Raw genomic sequence first — 21409 nt, forward strand, 5'->3', positions numbered from 1 at the left:
TTTCTGGTAAGATCTATGGTATGGTGTTTCACACAAAAGATGCATTCATATTCAACTTGTACTGACCCTTTGTATGTGAACATTCGGGAATGGTTTGAAATACATGTTTTAGAAACTCCTCAGTGATATGAGTATGAAGAAGCTGCAGAATTGTCTGAAGACATACAATCTGTTAGAATATGATTAGGAATACGAATGTATATAGAATCCTACTTGGAAAAGGATTGTAATGTCAGTGTCCTAGTTCGAAAAAGAGTCTAATATAGTGTGTATAAATAGGGTCTTAATGTAATAATTTAAAAACACAAATTCAATACTATTCTCTATATTATTTCTCACATGGTATCAGAGCCAGGTTAAAATAGCATCTGTTAGTCTTTTTCTATCCATTTTAAGACAAACAGTTTTTCAAGTAAAGGGGTATTTTCAGTCAAATCGTTCTACAGGTATCTTTTCAGAGGAGACAGGAGAGTTTTACAGATGGTCATTGAGAAGGAAAAAAGGGAGGCCTTTTTTTTTCTTTTTTTTTTTTGGTTGTGTGACCAAAAGTGTAGTAATAATTTCTGGCAACTTTTGGAAAAGAAAGTCAATTCATGTGAGTTGCACTTATCTGCAAAAGACAAGATAGTGGCCTATCTACTTCTTACACTGCCCTTTTCGTGTTGAATTATGAGCTTTTGCTCTTCTGTTGGGTACATTGCATTAGCAAAGACAAGAGCAGACTCTGGCAATTGGAAGCTACAAAAGATTTAACAAGGAAGCTTTTAAAAAAAAAAAAAAGGCAGCCCGGTGCACTAAATCTACCGCTATGCGCGGTGTCCGGGGAAGGGCCCCACCACAAGGGTGTATCGTGCGCAACATTACCTTACATTTCTGCTAGAGGCTGTTTCCAAAGTTTGAACCCGTGACCTCCTGGTCACATGGCAGCAACTTTACCAGTTATATAAAATGAAAAGTAATCACTTAACAGAATTTATGAAGCAGACAAGAAGTGAATCCACTCTGTCATTCCAGGTCAACACAGATTGGAACTAGATGAGCACCAAGTATATCAAGATCTATCCTATAGTATAACGAGTTCTTTTATTTTATTTTATTTTTTGATAACTATATGAATTCTCTGAGTAAATGAAATGTCGATCTTCTAAGCTCCATGCTAAATCATACACAATAGTAATTTGGTACACCTTCATGGAGCTATTATAATGAAAGCAATGAAATATATGCTTTTAAAATGATGAAGATTGAATCTTACCACCCCAACAAAAATCAGAAAAGCATATAAGTGGCCAATCCAAGCTGGATCGCCGCGTTCCAAAGTCTGTAAGCAATATCAAGTTAATAATGAGGAGATATAATATCAGAAAACCCAAAAGAGCGCACTACTTCCATGCATAATATGAAAAGCAAAATAACTATGGCATATCAGAATCAGGAAGGTAACAGCTCTAAGAGGAGGAAACATAAACGGAATTAGTCTCTCCTATAGACTCTCTATCACAAATTTTTATATATTTAATATCGGCATAATACATAAACAGGACCTTTAACTTGACACCAAATTATAACTATGACCTTTAACTTTGTCAGTGCACAAGTAGGCCCTTTAACTATACGTAAGATTGGTACCAAAAGTGTACATTTTATTCATCTGAGAGCTACAAATTTATAGTACAGGAAAGCAAGCATAACAGAATCAAATCGCTTGATTCTAGCAGACATGACAATCAGGATGTGATCTTTTTTATCTAATTACATAAACTATCTACAACAAATCAAATATGATTTTATCAAATCAATTAAGATCCTACAAAATCAAATTTTAAATATTCACAAATCAACACTCCCCCTCAAGTTGGCATGAAAGTATCTGTCATGCCTAACTTGCTTCAATTTCAATTTTGATTTAAACAAGTCTTTTGTGAAAATATCTGTAATTTGTTGATTTGTTGGGACGAAAGGCATGCACACACTTCCTTCTTCAATCTTCTCTTTTATGAAGTGCCTATCCACTTCAACATGTTTTGTTCTATCATGTTAAACTTGATTGTGAGCAATACTTATGGTCGTTTTATTGTCACAATACAACTTCATTGGTAAACCAAACGGTTTTTAGACTCTTCCATTATCTTCTTGAGCCAAATCATTTCACAAATACCATGGGCCATAGATCGGTATTCAGCTTCAGCACTGCTGCGGGCTACAACATTCTGCTTTTTACTCCTCCAGGTCACAAGATTTCCCCAAATAAATGTACAATATCCAGATGTGGACCTCCTATTAGTAGTAGAACCTATCCAGTTTGCATCTGTAAAGCCATCAATGCCCCTATGTTGAATTTTTCTGAAAAACAATCCTTTCCCCGAATAATATTTAAGCTATTTTAGGATCCTGTAGACCGCTTCTTAGTGCTCTTCCTTTGGGGAGCGCATAAACTGACTGACTAAGCTTACAGAAAAAGCTATATCAGGTCAAGAATAAGACGAGTAGATCAACTTCCCCACTAGTCCTTAATATTGACTATGGTCAACTGAATTTCCTTCTCTATTTTCGAATTTTATATTTGGATCAATGGGTGTTTCAGCTGGACGACAACAACTCATTCCCGTCTCTCTTAGAAGATCTAGTATATACTTCCTTTGTGACACCATAATGCCTTCTTTTGATCTCTCTGCTTCATGACAAGAAAATATTTCAACTGGCCCAGATCTTTAATCCCAAACTTCGAGGCCAACTGTTTCTTTAAATTCTCCATTTCAGACAAGTCATCTCCTATAAGTATAATATCATCAACATACACTATCAGAATAGCTTTCATTCCCTCAAGAGAATGTCGAATGAACATGGTATGATCTGCTTGCCCTTGAGTGTACCCTTGTTTTTTCACAAACTGAGTAAACATCTCAAACCAAGCTCTTGGAGATTGTTTGAGCCCGTAGAGAGATTTCTTTAGCTTGCACACTCTAGTTCCATACCTTTCTTCAAGAACCTAGAGGAGGGTCCATGTAGACTTCTTCCTCGAGTTTTCCATTCAAGAATGCATTCTTCACGTCTAGTTGTTGGAAGGGGCAATCAAGGTTGGCCGCAATGGTCAGAAGAACCCTTATTGAATTCAATTTGGCAATTGGAACAAATGTCTCAAGATAGTCAATCCTGTAAGTCTGAGTGAATCCTTTTGCTACCAAACATGCCTTATACCTCTCTAAGGACCTATCTGATTTAAATTTGATGAACACCCACTTGCAACCCACTATTTTCGTTCCACGAGGTAGTTCCACCATTTTCCAGGTTCAATTTCTCTCAAGAGCGTTCATCTCCTCAAGAATTGCCTCCTTCCACTCGAGAATGTTCAAAGCATCCTGCACATTTCTCGGTATCTCCATTCCAGATAATTGAGAAAGAAAAGCTATATAGGAAGGGGATAAGTTTCTATATGACACAAAATTTGACATGGGATAGTTGGTGACTTTTCTTACCCTTTTACGTTTGGCAATTGGAAGATCAAGATCTAAACTAACAAGGGGTAAATCAGAGTTGGGTTCTGGAGAATTACCTTGTGTATCAAGAAAGATCTTGCGGGGCGGACATTTGGTTCTGATGAGAGTTTTTGATCTCTTTTTCTAGATTCCGGTTTCTTCTCACGTAAACCTGTAATTCCTTTGTTCATTCCTTGTTCTTGTCATTAATTTTATAATGGAAATGCTCTATTGCCTCAATATCCTTACTTTCATTATTTAAGTTGGGATCTCTTACCTTATCTAGGTTGTTATTACTAAAAAAAATATTTCCTGTATCTATCATAAAACTTGGATCCTTTTGTTTCTCACATGTGAGGTCAAGAAGATCTTTATCATCCCTCGAATCTTCATTATGTTTCTCCCCCTGAAGATGAGCTTCAAAAAACAGGTGTGATTCAAAAAAAGTGACATTCATTATGACAATAACCTTTCTAGTAATTGGGTCATAACACTTGTAACCCTATTAACTAGGGGCATAGCTAACAAAAACACATTTTTTAGCATGTGGATCAAGTTTACTCCTATTATGATCATGAACATGAACAAATACACTACACCCAAAAACTCTCAAAGATAGATCAGTAGTCAATCTAGAAGTACGAAAGTATGTCTTGAACATATTGAAAGGGGTTTTAAATCATAGAACATAGGAAGGCATTCTATTAATAAGATAGGTGGATGTCAAAAGAGCTTCTCCCCAAAGAAATTTAGGGACTATGCTTGTGAACATTAAGGCTCTAGTTACTTCCATAAGGTGCCTATTTTTTCTCTCCACTACTCCATTTTGTTAGGGTATATCGGGACATGAACTTTGTGCACTATTCTCTTAGAAGTGAAAATTTGTTTAGGTGGTCATTAAAAAACTCTCTCCCATTATCACTCCGAAATATTTGAATCTTCTCATGAAATTGTGTCTCAATCATTACATAAAAAGCCTCAAATATATGTTTTACTTCCCCCTCGTCTTTCAATAGGTAGACCCAAGTTTTACTTCCCCCTCGTCTTTCAATAGGTACACCCAAGTTAGTCTAGTGTGATCATCTATGAAACATACAAATCACTTTTTTCCATTTACGGTTGCTATCCTAGAAGGTCCCCAAACATCACTATGGATTAACTTAAAGGGTTTTGTGGCATGGTAACTTTGGGATGAAGATGAACGTCTGTGTTTAGATATTTCACAAAATTCACATTGAAAAAAGGATGTAGTTTTATTCATAAACAACTATGGTAACAAGAGTTTCAAATAATGAAAACTAGGATGACCAAGGCGATAGTGCCATAACATGACTTTATTATCTACTAGAACAGAGTTCAAACAAGCTGAACTAAAAATTTACTAAATTGCCGCCATCTTTAAGAAAATAGAGACCGTCAGACTCTCTATCACTGCCAATCATCCTCCCCGAGACCTTGTCCTGAAATACACATGAAATCTCGTTAAGGATAGCACGGCAATTAAGGTTTTTGAGTCAACGACAATTAAGATTTTGAGTCAACTTGCTGATGGACAAAAGATTATGAGACAATTCTGGAACATGAAGGACATCAAAAAGAGTCATAAAAGGGGTGAGTTCGATTGTCCCTTTCCCAGCAATTGCTTATTAGAAGGAACCATCAGCAACTTTGACTTTTTTATTTCCTGCTAAAGGAGTATAAGTCGAGAAAAGATGGGAGTTCCATGTCACGTGATCACTAGCCCCTGAATCTATAATCCAAGAGCTTATATTAGTAGAATCTGTACTAAAACAAAACACATAGCACATTACCTGTTTGGGTAAAATAAAAAGTGGGAGTAGAGTGACTAGGTTTACTGGATTGGAGTTGAGATTGGAGAAGTTTGTGCAGTAGCTCTAGCTCTAGCTGTTACTTGGTGAATGGTGGCATTTCTGAAGAAGATGTCAGCCCCGGTTCTTCGCCAGTACACTGAAAGGCTTGATTGCCATGGTTTTCTACCCTTTTTTTGTTCGCGATGGGCGGTTTCCATCGATCTTCCAGCAAGTCTCACGAGTGTGCCAGTGTTTTTTGCAAAAATCACACCACGGATTCTTTTTCTTATTATTCTCATTTTTCACAACAACTAAAGCAGATGACTCTATATTTTTTAATTCTAGATTGAAATCTATTTTTAGCATAACATTCCTCCTTGTTTCTTCACGCCTAATTTCAGAAAATGTTTCCCTCAAAGTAGGCAGCGGATTTTTTCAAAGAAGTCGAGAACGAAGTTCGTCAAAATCTTGGTTCAACCCTGCTAAAAATAGATATACCCTCTAACTTTCTTCCTTTTTCATTTCTTTTACGTTATACTTCAAACATTCTCAGACATCATTATAGCATCGGTAAAGTTACGAATATAACCCTGAACTTTGATAAATGGTACAAATATACCCTCTGTCATACTTTAGGTACAAATCTACCCTTGTCGTTAATAAAAAGGTATATATATACCCTTAAACTTTGATAAATGGTACAGATATACCCTCCATCATACTTTAGGTACAAATATATCCCTGAACTTTGATAAATGGTACAAATATGCCCTCCGTCATACTTTAGGTACAAATGTACACTTGTCATTAATGAAAAGGTACATATATACCCTTCTCACTAACGGCAGGACACGTGTCACAATCCTATTCATTTGGCCTTTTTAAATTTAATTTATCCCAACTCCATTCCAAAATAATTCTAATTTAACTCATAACCCAATTCAAATAATAACTCAAACCCGATCCGGTCTAATAGAAAAAAAAAAAAAGAATAAACATGCGTGAATAAAGATGTATCTTAAAGGCTTTATTATACCAGCTCAAGTTTGGGTTATTGTTTGGATTGATTTGTGGGTTAAATTAGAAATATTTTCAAATAGGATGGGGATAAATTAAATTTAAAAAGGGCAAAAGAACAAGATTGTGACACGTGTCTTGTCGTTAATGAGAAAGGTATATGTGTACCTTTTCATTAACGGCAAGGGTATATTTGTACCATTTATCAAAGTTCAGGGGTATATATGTATCTTTTTATTGACGGGGAATATATTTGTACCATTTATTAAAGTTTAGGGGTATGTATGTACCTATTCATTAATGGTAAGGATATATTTGTATCTAAAGTATAATGGAGGGTATATCTGTACCATTTATTAAATTTTAGGGGTATATTCGTACCTTTTCCGTTATAGCATTGATCTAATTCTTACCATAGGGAAACCATCTCATTATAAAAAAGAGTAACACTTCTCTCTCCCTGCCTCGCTTTCCATAGTTTAATTTTTAATTCAAAAATCTGAGAGGCATTTTCTACATCAGAATAAGTTTCGCTAACCGCCTCCCAGACATCCCTAGCAGTGGGAAGAAATAAATATGGTTTACCTATGGTATGTTCCATGGAGTTTAGTAGCTAAGCAATTACCATCACGTTTTCTGAGCTCCAGGCGTTCATTTTCGGGTCTCCTAGTTCAGGCTTTCTCGTTTCTCCAGTCAAGTGCACAAGTTTTCCTTGACCGTCAACTATCAAACGGACAGATTGTGCCCACTCCAAATAATTCTTTCAATTCAGCTTGTGAAAAGTAACTGAAAGGAAAAATGAGAAGAATCGCCGCCTTGGTTCATTGTTGTCTCAGTCGGGACTTTGTTAATAGAACTCTCGGCTTCTGTTAATGTCGCTGGGTGATGTAGCCCAGTAAATGTTGTTTTAGTCATCAGCAAGACAAGAATAAAGCAGCTCTGATACCATGTAAGATTGGTACCAAAAGTGTACATTTTAATCATCTGAGAGCGACAAATTTATAATACAGGAAAGCAAACATAACAGAATCAAATCACTTGATTCTACCAAATATGACAATCAAGATGTGATCTTTTTTATCTCATTACCTAAACTATCTACAACAAATCAGATATGATTTTATCAAATCAATTAAGATCCTACAAAATCAAATATTAAATATCCACAAATCAACACTATATAAAAGCTGAACCAAAAAACACTCCAATTCTGCAACTTACATGCGTGAAACTCAATCGCTCCTACGTGGATTAGTAATCCACTCATATGCTGCCACCTAATAAAAAAGACACATATAAGGATGACCTTTAACTTTGTCTGTGCAAAAATAGTGCCTTTAACTATACAAAAGCGGAACAGAAAAACACTCCAATTCTAACTCTAACGCGCGTGGTTTTAAGTGTATACACGCATTTTGTCAGGTAGGATTATAGTGTTTTTTTTGTTCTGCTTTTGTATAGTTAAAGGGCCTACTTGTGCATTGGTAAAGTTAACGGTCATGGTTATAATTTGGTGTCAAGTTAAAGGTCCTGTTTATGTATTATGCCTTTAATCTTTTAACATTTACTGATGCTTATGTCTATATCTAGTGAAGACATGGTTGATTGAATCTCAATATTAAGATAAGATGGTTAATAAACAAATTCGCCATTAAACAAAATGCATTCTCTATCATAATATCATAGGCAAATCCCACAATTTGAACTTTATAGGTTCAAGTTCGGAAATACCACAGACCATCTGGTTTATAAGGTTCACAATCAATATGCATAATTATTTTAAATTTTTTTGTACATATATGAAGTATGAGACAAAGCTATTGGGTTCAGATGAACCCATTACAATAACACTACATTCACCCCAGTATATTATGTTCTTTAACTTGTAATTACACCATTGTCCCATTTGAAATTCTTTTATTGAGCTTCAAATTAACTCGAATATATATATTTGATGATTATGTGTATATTATATTACCGGTGGTTGAAAAACATTTGGAACTAAAAATTAATAAGCTGATGGATATGACATGTTAGACTAGTTAGATTCCCTCATTGAGAATGTATCACAAGTGTAGACTTTTGTATTCCTTATTAATCAGTCATTGACATATATTATTTTTTTTCATACTAGTTACTTGTCAAACAACGTACCAATGTTTACAAAATAAGAATCAGCAACTTTTCTTATGTGTGTTGAGTGTGTATGAATTATGAGAAAATTGCAAGTTTAAATGCACAAAACACCAGATTAGAGGAGGTCAAAGTAAACAAATCCCAACAACCAAAAAAGTACCTCTAAGAGACGATTAAGCAGCAGTGGTCCCACAAACTGACAAAGATCACTACCAACCTGAAAATTGGAATAGGAAAAGAAAATATTCACAAGGAACTTAAAAATCCGAAAAGGTAGAAGATTAAAAGATGACTCAAATAAAGAATTTCAGTTCCAAACAGGAAAATGTAAGCCTAAAATATCTTGTCATGGTGATTGAAGTAACCAGAGAAAAGATTCCAGCATGCATTTTTTTAGATGGAATGATGGAAAGGAGCCTGCATGTCAGGTCTCCTAATATAGACTTAGAAATAGTACTTTTGTTAGCCAAAGGAGGATAGAGACTTTACCATATCAAATGGGAATGATAATAAGTGTAAGAGGTGTGTTGAAAGTTGTAAAGAAAGGATCTTGGGCCTAACTCAACCTCAAAAGCTAGCTCTTGAGGATTGTCCAAGTCCATATAAGGGGATCAATTACCCATCCCTTTTTCAATGTGGGACTCTTAACACTCCCCCACAAGTTCAGATCTCACTGGAGCATGGACAATATAATATAGGGGCCCAACATCGGTGACAAAGAATTGGGATGACTTGGCTATGTTACCATGTAAAAAATGAATTTTGGGTCTAACTCAACCTCAAAAGCTAGCTCATGAGGGCAGGATTGTCTAAGTCTATATTAGGGGACCAACTATCCATCCTTTTTTCCAATGTGGAACTCATAATAGAAGAAAATTAAGGTCGATTGAAAGGAAGCTCTAGCACAAGGTCGATTGGAAGCTATGCCGGGGATTAAGTGTTTGAATGAGTTGGCACAAGGTCCAACTTCAAACATGTATATCTTCTAGTGTATAAAGTTTTACGTGGTGAATTACTTATCCAATTAAAGGTCTTCAAGTCTACTTTCCAACTCAATAGACCAATCGTTAGTTTAAGCTCTATTAAAAAATTTATGTACATTTTACCGAAGTGCATTCAAAATGGCCTGGCGCGACTCAAGCAGGGCAAAACTTTCGGAAGTCGATTTTTTTCATTCAGCGATGGCGCCCTACTCCATGCCTCATGGTTGGCCAAAAATCTGCTTATTTCATCCTATTTCAAGGGTTATGAAGTAAGAGAATGAGCGCATATTCTTATATTCTCAATGTTTTTGGTTCAATAAACCATACTATGTCTCTTACGACATTCTACAATCTGTGTAATGACAAAATATATGATTTTGCTTAAAAGTTTACATGATGACCAAAGATTTTTCCTTTATACATTATGACTCAGGAATTTATGCTAAAGGGATATAATGAGCCAAAAAAGCCATATGATTTACTATTCATGAAAAAGGGGTCAATGAGCCATATATATTATTAAATATTTCGGGCGTACTACTTGTTTGGTTGAGAAGGTGTTAGTCTACGTGTAGTACTTGAAACAACGTAGGACAAGGGTCGTACGATTGGTTCGGGCGATACCTTAATGTTACCCCAAAGAGGGTTATTATGATGTGGACCCAATGGTAGCAAAAGTTATGAATGTCTAATCAACCCAGCAAGGTGGGATGGTGTAGCGCATTTGGCTGAGATCCGACCCAATGTATATTACATTGTGGTGTCGATGACTAGATAACTCCTACTAAAATTACTTAAGTTCATTTATGTTTATTGAATCTTATTTTGATGACAAAGGTTTTCTTGTTTCTCATGATACACTTATAGAACTATGGTATGTCCTTTCCTATAATATGCCCTCCCTTTCCTTTACTGCGTTGTTTATGCTTTATCATACAAGTGTAATTCGACGGTTCTTGCATCCCATTGCATTTCATGATGCAGGTTTCAAGACTCCAGATAACAGGATTCCATATTAGGCATCTCTCTCACCTTCAACTTCTATTGGTGAGCCTCATTCGTCATCCGAGGAATTTGTCATTTCATATGTATATTTAGCTATTTTGGGTACCATGTACCGACACTTGTATGATTGATGTTAATAAATGGATATTTTCTAAATAATATATAGGAATCAGTAGTTAGTAACCTTCATTTCACATGAAATTTGACACCTCTCTTTCTAGTTTACAAGAACAACAACATATCAAGTGTATTTCCACAAAGTAGGGTTTTGGGAGGATAAAGTGTACACAGTCCATACCACTACCTCAAATGGAATATAGGTTATTTCCGATAAATCCCTGGCTCAGGACATATAACAGCATAACAAACAAAAACACAAAAGCACGCAATAAGATAGGATAACACACTGCTGGATAATAAAGGAAATAAGACACCCACAAGGTACTACTATAAAGTATCTATCCAAAATCATACATAACACCGTAACACTATGAACAAGAAACTCCAGGCATAGATACAAAAAAAGCACTCTTCCCTACTCTAACGGTTGAGCTCTTACCCACTAATCCTCTACCCTAATTCGAGTCCCCCACACCTTCCTATCAAGGGTCATGTCTTCTGTAAGCTATAACTGCTCCATATCATGATTAATCACCTCCCAACAATACTTTTTTCGGCCTACCACTACCCCGCCTAAAACCATCCATAGCCAACTTCTCATACCTCCGTACTGGAGCATTCGTGCACCTCCTCATCACATGCCCGAACCATCGCAACCTCACTTCCCGCATCTTGTCCTCCACCGAAGCCACTCTCACTTTCTCTCAAATAATCTCATCTCTAACCTTATCTTTCCTAGTAAGCCCACACATCCATCGCAACAACCTAATCTCTGTTACCTTCAACTTTTGTATGTGGGAATTCTGAACTGGCCAACACTCCGCTCCATACAACATAGCCGGTCAGACTGCAACTCTATAAAACTTACCTAGCTTAGGAGGCACCTTCTTATCTCACAAGACTCCTGAAGCAAGCCTCCATTTCAAACACCTTGCACCAATACGGTATGTGACATCCTCGTCTATCTCACTATTCCCCTGAATCATAGACCCAAGATACTTGAAACTCTCCCTTCTCTGAATGACCTGAGAATCCAGCTTTACTACCATGTTGGCCTCATGCAACAGATCACTAAACTTATATTCCAAGTACCCCGTCTTGATCCTACTCAACCTAAATCCTTTAGACTCAAGAGTCTGTCTCCAAACCTCCAACTTATCATTAACTCCTCCCTGAGTCTCATCAACCAGTACAACATCGGCAGCAAATAACATATACCAAGGAACCTCCCCCTGAATATGTCGCGTCAAAGCATCCATCACTAAGGCAATAATTCTAGTTTATAGTTATAACATATATATATATATACACACACACACTCGGGTTGCATAAGGGATTGGGTGTCTTTTTTAGAGAACAATGTTGTGTTGTGGGTTATTTACTTTTTGGTATACTTCTTGTATATGGCCGATTTTGGCCCTGTGATATCTCTCTCTCTATATATATATATATGCATGCATTCACTCGACGATAAAAGGATTCCCAACCTGTGGAACTGATTTCTACATGTCTAGCCAGCAGGTTATACGTTTCTCTTTCATTCCCCTCACTAAACCACAAGTATCATGCTCTGTGCAATTTTCCTCTTCTTCCATTTATCTTTTCTTCTTGCAAGAATCAACATCCTCATCCTCTTTCTATTTCAATTTTTTGCCAAACCAAATTAGAACAGCATTTACCTTTTTGTAGCATAGTCTTCTTCACATCAGAAACATTAATTTCCAATTACTGGAATATGTTATGCACTTGTAGCAAAACATGACAAGTGCAGATAAAATATTGTGGCAGTGAAATTACACTGTTAATAAAAACAGCATATTTAGTGAAATCCCACAAGTGAGTACTGGGAAGGGTAGAGTGTACGCAAACCTTACCACTACCTCGTAGAGGTAGGTAGAGAGGCTTTTACCAAAAGACCCTCGGCTCAAGGGTAGTAAATACAAGTACAAAGGAAAAGAAAATAGTGAAGAAAATATATCAACTAACAAGGAAACAGTGCAAAGTCTACAAGAAACTAACAAACAACAGCAACATACCCAGTATATTCCCACAAAGTAGGGTCTAGGGAAGGTAAGTGTACGCAATCCATACCACTACCTCAGAGGTGAGATAGAGAGGTTGTTTTCGATAGATCCCCGGCTCAAGACAAAAACAATCTAGAAAAACTAATGAAGGAAACAAGTAACAATATGTATTAACACACCAAATAATAACATAAACAAGACTATTAAGTAATACGACAAACGACAACACACTCTGAAATAAGACTAGCACTATGGCCCGTAGCCCGGTCAACAAAACAAAGTCCTCCTACCTATTAAATAACAAGGATATATACTCCTTCCTACTATCCTTCTACCCTAATTTGCCTCCTCCACACCTTCCTATCTAGGGTCATGTCCTCAGTAAGCTGAAGTTGCTCCATGTCATGTCTAATCACCTCCCTCCAATATTTCTTTAATCTACTTCTACCTCGCCTCAAATTATCAATAGCCAACCTCTCATACCTCTATATTGGGACATCCGTGCACGTTCTCATCAAATGCCCAAACCATCTCAATCTCGCTTCCTGCATCTTGACTTCCACCGAAGTCACTCCAACCTTATCTCAAATAACTGCATTTCTAATCCTATATTTCCTTGTCAACCCACACATAAGAATAGTGTGATAACTAAAACACAATAAACAAACAGACTATGATTGATATCACAAGCAAGGACTACAATACTATGACCGGTACAACGAAAAATAACAACAAGCCTAAACCCTCAAAAAGTGTTAGCTTTAAAGGGACAAATCGCACATAACACTATGAAAACAATGTCTAGTTTGCAACAGACAAAAAGCAGGAGAATGAAACAAGATAACTGAGAAAAGCAAACTTGTGCAGAGAGATGTTCATTCTATAGAAAAGAAGCTATATAGAAGCATTCTAAGAAGAAAAATTGAAATAGATAATGGCCCTACTTTAAAGTCATGGTGCTAACCATGGTAACTACCTCCTAAATAACTTAAAAAAAAAATACAGGAAATAAAAATATAAATACTGTAGTCCGAAAGCAACTAACTAATACTCCTTGCATTAGTAGCTACAAATTCCAAGTTGTTGCCTTCGGAACTCGAACTTGCTTACTGAAAGGGATTTCATAAATACATTTGATAGATGATCTTTAGATCTGCAATAAACAAGACTCACTTTTCCTTTTTCCTGCACATCCCTCAAGAAAAAAAGTTTGATGGTAAAGTGCTTAGTCTTCCCATGGAACTTGGAATTATGAGAAATAGCTATTGCAGCTTGATTATCAACATAAATTTCGGTATTAACTTTTTGTTCCATATGCAAATAAGAAAATACTGTTCTCAGCCATAATGTTTGATTTACTGTTGATGTTGCTGCAATGAATTCAGCCTCTGCCATGGACTGTGCCACAATTTCCTGCTTCTTGGAACACCAAGAGAAAATCCCTGATCACAGACTGAAGCAATATCCTGATGTACTTTTCATGTCATTAGTGGATCCAGCCAAATCGCTATCTGAGAATCCATACAACTTGAAATTCTCACACTTCTTGAATTTGACACCATATTCGACAGTACTTTTGATGTATCTTATAATTCTTTTTGTTGTTTGCAAATGCATTTTAGTAGCACAATGCATAAACCTAGATAAAAGACTTACAGCAAATAGAATATCCGATCGTGTGGTAATGAGATACATCAAGCATCCAACTAAGATTCTGAAATTTCCTTCATCAACTTTATCAATTCCATACTCTTTGCTCAACTTCTCCTTTGGATTCATCGGTGTATTTGTTGCCTTGCAATTTTCCATATGAAATTTCTCAAGTATCTCCGCTGCATACTTCTTTTGGCAGATAAAAATTTCACCTGAGCCTTGCTTGATTTCCATACCCAAAAAGGTATGTCATTAGTCATAGGTCTGTCATCTCAAAGACTTGCATCATTTCTTTCTTAAACTCTTCAACCAGCCACACATTGTTTCGTGTCACCAAGATCATCAACATAAAGGGAAACAATGAGAAGATCAATTCTTTTGTGTTTGACATAAAGAGCAACTTCAGACATACTTCGAACAAACCCCAAACTCAACAAGCGATCATCAATCTTGCTATACAGGGGCTTGTTTTAAGCCATAAAGAGCTTTTCAAAGCAGACACACTTTTTCTTCTTTTCCTTGCTCAATGAAACCCTTGAGCTTCTCTACATAGATTTCTTCGTACAGTATACCATTTAAAAAATAGATTTGACATCTAGTGGGAACACTTTCCAGCCCTTTTTTATTGCTATTGCTAGCAACATTCTGATGGTATCCAGTCGGGCTACTGGAGCAAAGGTATCCGAGTAATCAACACCGAATATTTGGGCATATCCCTTAAGAACAAGCCTAGCCTTGTATTTATTGATAGAACCATCAGAATTAAGCTTGATTCTAAACACTCATTTTACTCCAATGACCTTTCTATCTTTCGGTCCGTCAATTAACTCCCAAGTGTTGTTTTTCTTGTTCATTAACATTTCCTGTTCCGTAGCATTTCTACATTTTTCATCTTGAAGCGCTTCGTCGTGCCCTGCAGGCTTACAAACTGCCATATTACTTTGTTGGTAGATGTCAAAAAATAATCTTGTACCTATAATGGAGGATCATATACTAACTCATTTTGCCATTGATCAGATGTTAGCTCTACTGAAGCTTTGACTGAAAGTTGATTGTTCTTCTAATCCCATTTCTCTTCCGCATTAAAGTGCACATCTCGACTAACAATCATCTTCCTTGTTTGTGAACCATAGACTTTGTAGGCTTTGGAGGATGAGCTATAACCCACAAAGATTCCAAGGATGGCCCTTTTATCAAGATTGTCTCTTTTAACATGCGGCAAATAAAAGAATCAAACACAAACAAATACTTTAATGAAACTTAGAGATGGTTTGAATCCATTCCAAGCCTCAAATGGAGTTTTACTCAACAAGCTTTCGTTTTGGAGAAATACTGTTGTACTAGCTGCCTCAGCCCGAAAACTTTTTGGCAACTCCTTTTCATGCAACGTGCACCGCGGCATCTCCATTATATACTTGTTCCTCCTTTCACTAACTTCAGTTTGTTGCGGAGTGTATGGAGTAATAAGCTGATGAGAAATACCCTCTTTCTCACAAAATTTGTTAAATTCTTCAGAATTGTACTCTTCTCCATTATCAGACCGGAGGAATTGGATTCTGCAACCACTTTGATTTTCCGCCATCTTCTTGAACTTCCAGATAATTTCAGCCACTTCTGATTTGTATTTCATAAAAAAAATCCATAAGAATCTTGTATAATCATCAATGAATATAACATAGTAAAGACTATCATTAAAGGACAGTTTTCTTTGAGGTCCTACAACATCTGTGTGAATCAGTTGCAACCTTTGAGAAGCGTGCCATGATGCTTTAGGAAATGGCTTCCTATTCTACTTACCAAATTGACAAGCTTGACAACTTGGTAAGTGATCAACTAGAGTTGGTGGTCCTCTTGTCATATCCTTCTTCTTCAGCAACAATAATGTTTGTAGATGACAGTAACCAAGTCTCTTCTGCCAGATTTCCGTTACATCTGCCTTCATGGAATAAGCAAGCTGCTCGTTCTCTGTTAGATGAAATGTAAAACTCCTTCCTCTCAGCTTCACCATGGAAATTTCATTTCCAATTGTCACTGATTTGGCAGTGATCATTTCCAAAGAAAAATCTAAATCCTTTTTCCATCAGATATCCTACACTTAGTAAGTTTTGATTAATTTCAAGAACATAAAGAACTTAAGAAATTTTCTTTATGCCTGTGTCAGTCTTGATAGTTATGGCTCTAATTCCTTTGACAGGAAGATGGTCCCCATTTCCTATCTTAACCTTGGAAATTTAAGTGGGCTTCAACTCTTTGAATAGGCGCTTGTCATGAGTCATGTAATTATTGCACCCACTATCAATTAACCAAGAATATCTTGAGATCTTACTTGAGAAACATGTTGCAATAAAAAGAAGATCCTCTTCTTCTTGATCAACAACTTGAGCATTTGCTTCCTGCTGTGAGGCTTTACCTTTACAAATCACTGCTTCATGTCCAAGTTGATTGCATTTAGCATCAGGCTTCCTGCAACACTTGAATGGTGGATGGCCTTTTCTTCCACACTGATGGCAAGGGGGAAGTTCTTTTTCGCACTTTTTCCCTTACTTTTGCTATTGGTTCATGTTTCTCCTTCACTCAATGCTTGATTCTTTTTCTTCTTCGAAAATTTGTTAACCTAGTGCTTACTAACAAGAGCCCATTCTATTGTAACAGCTTCCCTCATGAGTCTTCTTCGCTCTTGAGCTTTTAGGGAATTGAGCAACTCCATCCAACTAATTTTTGACAAATCCTTAGTATTTTCTAAGGTCATGATTGTCGTTTGTTACCTTTCAGAAACTGTTACCAGAATCTTCTCAACAATTCGTAAGTCAGCAAGTGTATAGCCAAGTAGCCTCACCTTATTTGCAATTTAAGAAGTATATCTGAATACTCCTTCACTGTTTCAAAATCTTCTTTTTTGTAATTCAAATTCCCTAATTAAGTACAGAACTTGCATACCTTTTATTCTCTCATCTCCAGCATACTCGTCCTTAAGATAATCCCATACTTCTTTAACAGTTTTCAGAGACATTATCCATGTGAAAACTGTTGACGACACAGCAGCAAATAGACATGCCTTGGCCTTCGATTTCCTTGACTTCTTTTCCTTGTGTGCTTTAATCTGAGCCATGGTGGGATTATTCGGTAAGGCTGGAATATCGCAATCCTCTTCCAAAGCTTCCCATAGATCTAAAGCATCCAAGTACGTCTCCATTCGTACTGCCCATACCTGATAGTTATCTCCATCAAAAACCGGCAGAGAGATCGGTGAGAAACTAGTTTCTGCATCCATGACTACTCCAACTTAATCACAGATCCCTTAAGATGAAAGCTCTGATACCAAATGTTAGTTTTAAAGGGACAAATCGCACATAACACTATGAAAACGATGTCTAGTTTGCAAAAACAAGAAGCAGGAGAATGAAAGAAGATAATTGAGAGAAGCAAACTTGTGCAGAGAGATGTTCATTCTGTAGAAAGAAGTTACATAGAAGTATTCTAAGAAAAAAAACTGAAATAGATAATGGCCCTACTTTAAAGTCATGGTGCTAACCATGGTAACTACCTCCTAAATAACTTAAAAAGGAAATACAGGAAATAAAAAGATAAATACTGCAGTCCTAAAGCAACTAACTAATAAAAAGAAAGACAACCCTACTAACCTTCTATCCTAATACGTGTCCTCCACACCCTCCTATCTAATCTCGTTGTTAAAGGATTCGATAATTATTAACAGCACAAATTTAGAAGAAAAACAACCAAAGTTAAAGTTATCGTAGAAAACAAGTCAGCACCCTTTGATGTAAGCACCTTACATGAACATTGATAATATGAAGAGAGACTTGTGACTAGTAAATTACACTAAGAACAGTTATAAGAACTCAAAAGATGTATTGACAACGTTATTGGAAGGGGATAATGGTCTCTCAAAATAACTTCTACCATCTGGTAGAAAAAACTAAACATTATAGGAAAAGCTATCTAGATTTTATGACAATCCAGGGAATAAGCACATTACTTTGAAGAGACCTCCATACCAGAACCTGTAGAAAATTGCAGAGAGATATAAGAGAACACACAGAGGTGGAAAAGAAGCACGGATATAGTTTCCTCTCACAAAATAAGCAAAAGAAAACTGTTGGGAATAGAATGTTGAAAAAATCATACCTGCCTCCAAGACTGCAATTCAAAGCACGTAGAAGCCATGGTTTTTTCCTCCGACATTCTTCAGCCCAACATCTTTGGAATCTGAAAAACATTGAAATGGATAAAGTGTGACAATGCTTTCTTACAGCTGATTATGCAATTTGAAGGAGAAAGATACACCAATTAAAACCTTGCACTCAATGTCTCTGTCTTATCCCATGAGTCTAACTTCCAAACATCCTTTTCCGTAATTGGTCTGTGATAGCCTCGTCGCAAGAGGGGAGTTATCCATCCAAAAGAGATCCCTACCAGTGTGAAGAAACTCCAATTATTATTTAGCTATTGAAAGCAGATAGTTCAATGTCCCACAGGACCTACCAGTTTTTATGAGAAGTCATTAAAAAATAAGACTCAAGTTAATTAAATAGAGAAGGCATAATGTCATTGTATTCTGAAAGAATGAACAAGAGATGTATGCAAAATCCATCAGTGCAAATCAATTATATAGTTTCTATAAACTTTCTTATTGTACAACAAACCAAATGAAAGTATGAAACCATTTCAGTATTAAGTGGCCAGGGTTCAAATTAATAAGCAGAATCCACTGACTTGACAAAATGCTTGCATATCTCTCAGGGCAAATATGGTCTGCTCCAAGGATTGTTTCACCATTATTATCATCAATGAACTCACTCCTTAATGGAACATAGCCAGGGAAAGGACACAAATGAGGAAGATGGACAAGAAGCAGGGACCCAAATAAAATCTGCATAAAACATATCAGATTTGCAGTTCAATCTCTAATGGAACAAAATGTAGGTAGTTAAGATATAAATTTGGCTTTGTACTGTCAAGTTCTGTGAAACTCCAACATACATCTGTTAATTTTCCATGCATTACAGAATAAGAGATAAACTTGGGTACCAGAATTTTGTTCCAGGGCAGCTTGATGCAAGGCACAATTTCATCTAGAACCAATATGGTTAAGATTTTCTATTTATTCGACTATGTAAATTCATTTTACAACTGATCAAACTACTTGAACCTAATTTTACATAAACTGATATTCAGGCACATATTTTACTGTCAAGAAATACTTATAGACCTCATGCAAAACCAATATACCCTTTCATCAAGATAAATCAGCACTAATCCTGGGTAAATCCCCTTGAAGAATTATATGACTGATTAAAATTTAAAGCTAGAAAACATGCAAAAATGCACCCAGCAAAAGCTAACAGATGATAAGGACATGATAAGTACCTGATAGATGACTGAACTGTAATAGATGTACAGTGTAAACCTGCACAATTTAGTAAAAGCTATGAGTAAAGTGCTGATTCCTTAGATAGCGTAAGTTCACATGTAGAAAAGAATATTTTGACGCAATTCAAAAGGTTTTCTTATATATATATTGAATGAATGAAAACAAGTTGCGACTCGAGATTACAAATCCTCCAGTACAGAGAGCAGTTTAATTCTTGCATTCCATCTGTCTCAGGTTACTCACTCTTCTTTTGAGCAGAATATACTTAGGTATTCCTGTTCTCATAGAGAAGCGTGCAACTTCACATCTATGTTTTGAAAAATAAGCCAACCGTTACCATAGCAAACACCACTTTTCCGCCTCACAGTACCAACGCACTCACAAACCTCCAGGGTTACAGATCTTAAGAAGCAGTTAAGAAAATCTTCCACAACAAAAGATTTGGGGCCAGCATAAATTTTGAGCATACAAATCCACTGGCACAGAGAGAGAAGAGAGATATTTTGAAAAAGTACTCATAATGTTCAATATGACAGATAAAGTTTAATAACCCTAGTGGTGATTTTTCACTTTTCCTGTTTTTTGACCATTTTTCCCTTACCCATAATTTTTTATATCACCTATGAGTTATGAGTTGTGGTAATGGTTGGCACGGTACCCGAAGCGTTCGGGAGTGATTTATGTGTTTTTGTGATTTTAAATAGACTTTAAAGTGAGATGGTTGATCTTGGTCAACATACTGTGATCCGAGCATCGGATGAGAGTTTCGTTGATTCCATTAGACACAGAATGCTCATTTTGGGTTAGTAGCGTGGTTGGTTCGAATTCCAAGACTCTATTTTGTGTTTTGGCTGTTTGGGCGAGAAACAAGTTATTTTGGCTAAAGAATTCCTGGGGGTAACTTGTTGATAACAACTTTTTTTTGGTAAATTAGATAGTTCCATTAGTCTGAACCCTCAAAATCAGCCTAGTAGCATTATCGAGTTATTTTTGTAGGGTCCCGAACGGATCCCGGGACCCGTTCGGAACAATTTTAGACTTGAGTTTCAGTGGGTGCACCAGGTAATCCTTCATTGTGCACGCAGCCAGAGGCTGTGCGGGAAGCATTCACCTGGTTACCACGCACATGGTCTAGCCATTGCGCATGTGAAGGGCAAACGTTGGGCCAAGGTTTCCTTCTCCGCGCACACGGTGAATTGGGTGCACACTCATAGAAGGCGCTCATCAAAACAGTATTTAAACCCCATTTTCGCAATTTAACTCCATTTTCACCATTTTCTCGGTTTTGGGCGATTCCAAGAGGGTTTTCATCAACTTTGATTTGGGTAAGCTTCTAAACCTATTTTCTATCATTATCCATTGATTATATTGCTTAAACATCTTCAAAACTTGAATTTTAGACTTGGAATTTTGGGTTTTACCTGGTAAAGTGAAAAATGGGTTTTTCAATAACTTTAAACTCGATTTCAACTTGTTTTTAGATGGGATTTCAAATTTTGAACTCTTAAAGTATGGATAACTTGATTCTTTATCAAAATTTTAGTTTTATCCATTTTATTTCGAGGTCAACTTTTTGAAGTGTTTTTGGACTGAAAACAAAACTATGCTAATATGAGTATCAATAGACTCCTATTTACATATAGATAACGTTTTAGTAGATTGGGTTCGTTCTGAAGCCGCAGAGATGGAAAAGGCTTCTTGTTGAAGGGTTCAAGCTCGAGTTTTTGACTTTTGAGGCAGGTTATGTCTTAACTTCCTTCAGACCGAGCTGAATAGTTAATAGTTCATGTAA

General features: G+C 36.5%; 1 protein-coding gene across 16 annotated transcripts in view; it reads right to left on the minus strand.

Annotated features, from left to right (window-relative positions):
• LOC107879895 (ABC transporter C family member 12) overlaps window positions 1-21409 on the minus strand; it is a 119895-nt gene that overhangs the window by 61488 nt on the left and 36998 nt on the right. For 11 of the 16 annotated variants that reach the window (XR_007052600.1, XM_047407576.1, XM_047407564.1 and 8 more), the window contains 8 exons: window positions 19614-19653; window positions 18960-19116; window positions 18541-18655; window positions 18372-18452; window positions 18223-18247; window positions 8601-8657; window positions 4859-4936; window positions 1256-1321 (listed from right to left, as the gene is read on the minus strand). Coding sequence is in view for 15 of the 16 variants with exons in the window: in XM_047407576.1 (XP_047263532.1) it covers window positions 1256-1321; window positions 4859-4936; window positions 8601-8657; window positions 18223-18247; window positions 18372-18452; window positions 18541-18655; window positions 18960-19116; window positions 19614-19653 (619 nt within the window). In the remaining variant the exon portion in view is untranslated. Of the gene's footprint in view, window positions 1-1255; window positions 1322-4858; window positions 4937-7525; window positions 7582-8600; window positions 8658-18222; window positions 18248-18371; window positions 18453-18540; window positions 18656-18959; window positions 19117-19613; window positions 19654-21409 lie in introns of those variants that run through there. The other 5 variants (XM_047407572.1, XM_047407570.1, XM_047407562.1 and 2 more) reach the window with 3 other exon arrangements.

The sequence above is a fragment of the Capsicum annuum genome, chromosome 1 (assembly GCF_002878395.1).
Source record: "Capsicum annuum cultivar UCD-10X-F1 chromosome 1, UCD10Xv1.1, whole genome shotgun sequence".
Classification (NCBI taxonomy): Eukaryota; Viridiplantae; Streptophyta; class Magnoliopsida; order Solanales; family Solanaceae; genus Capsicum; species Capsicum annuum.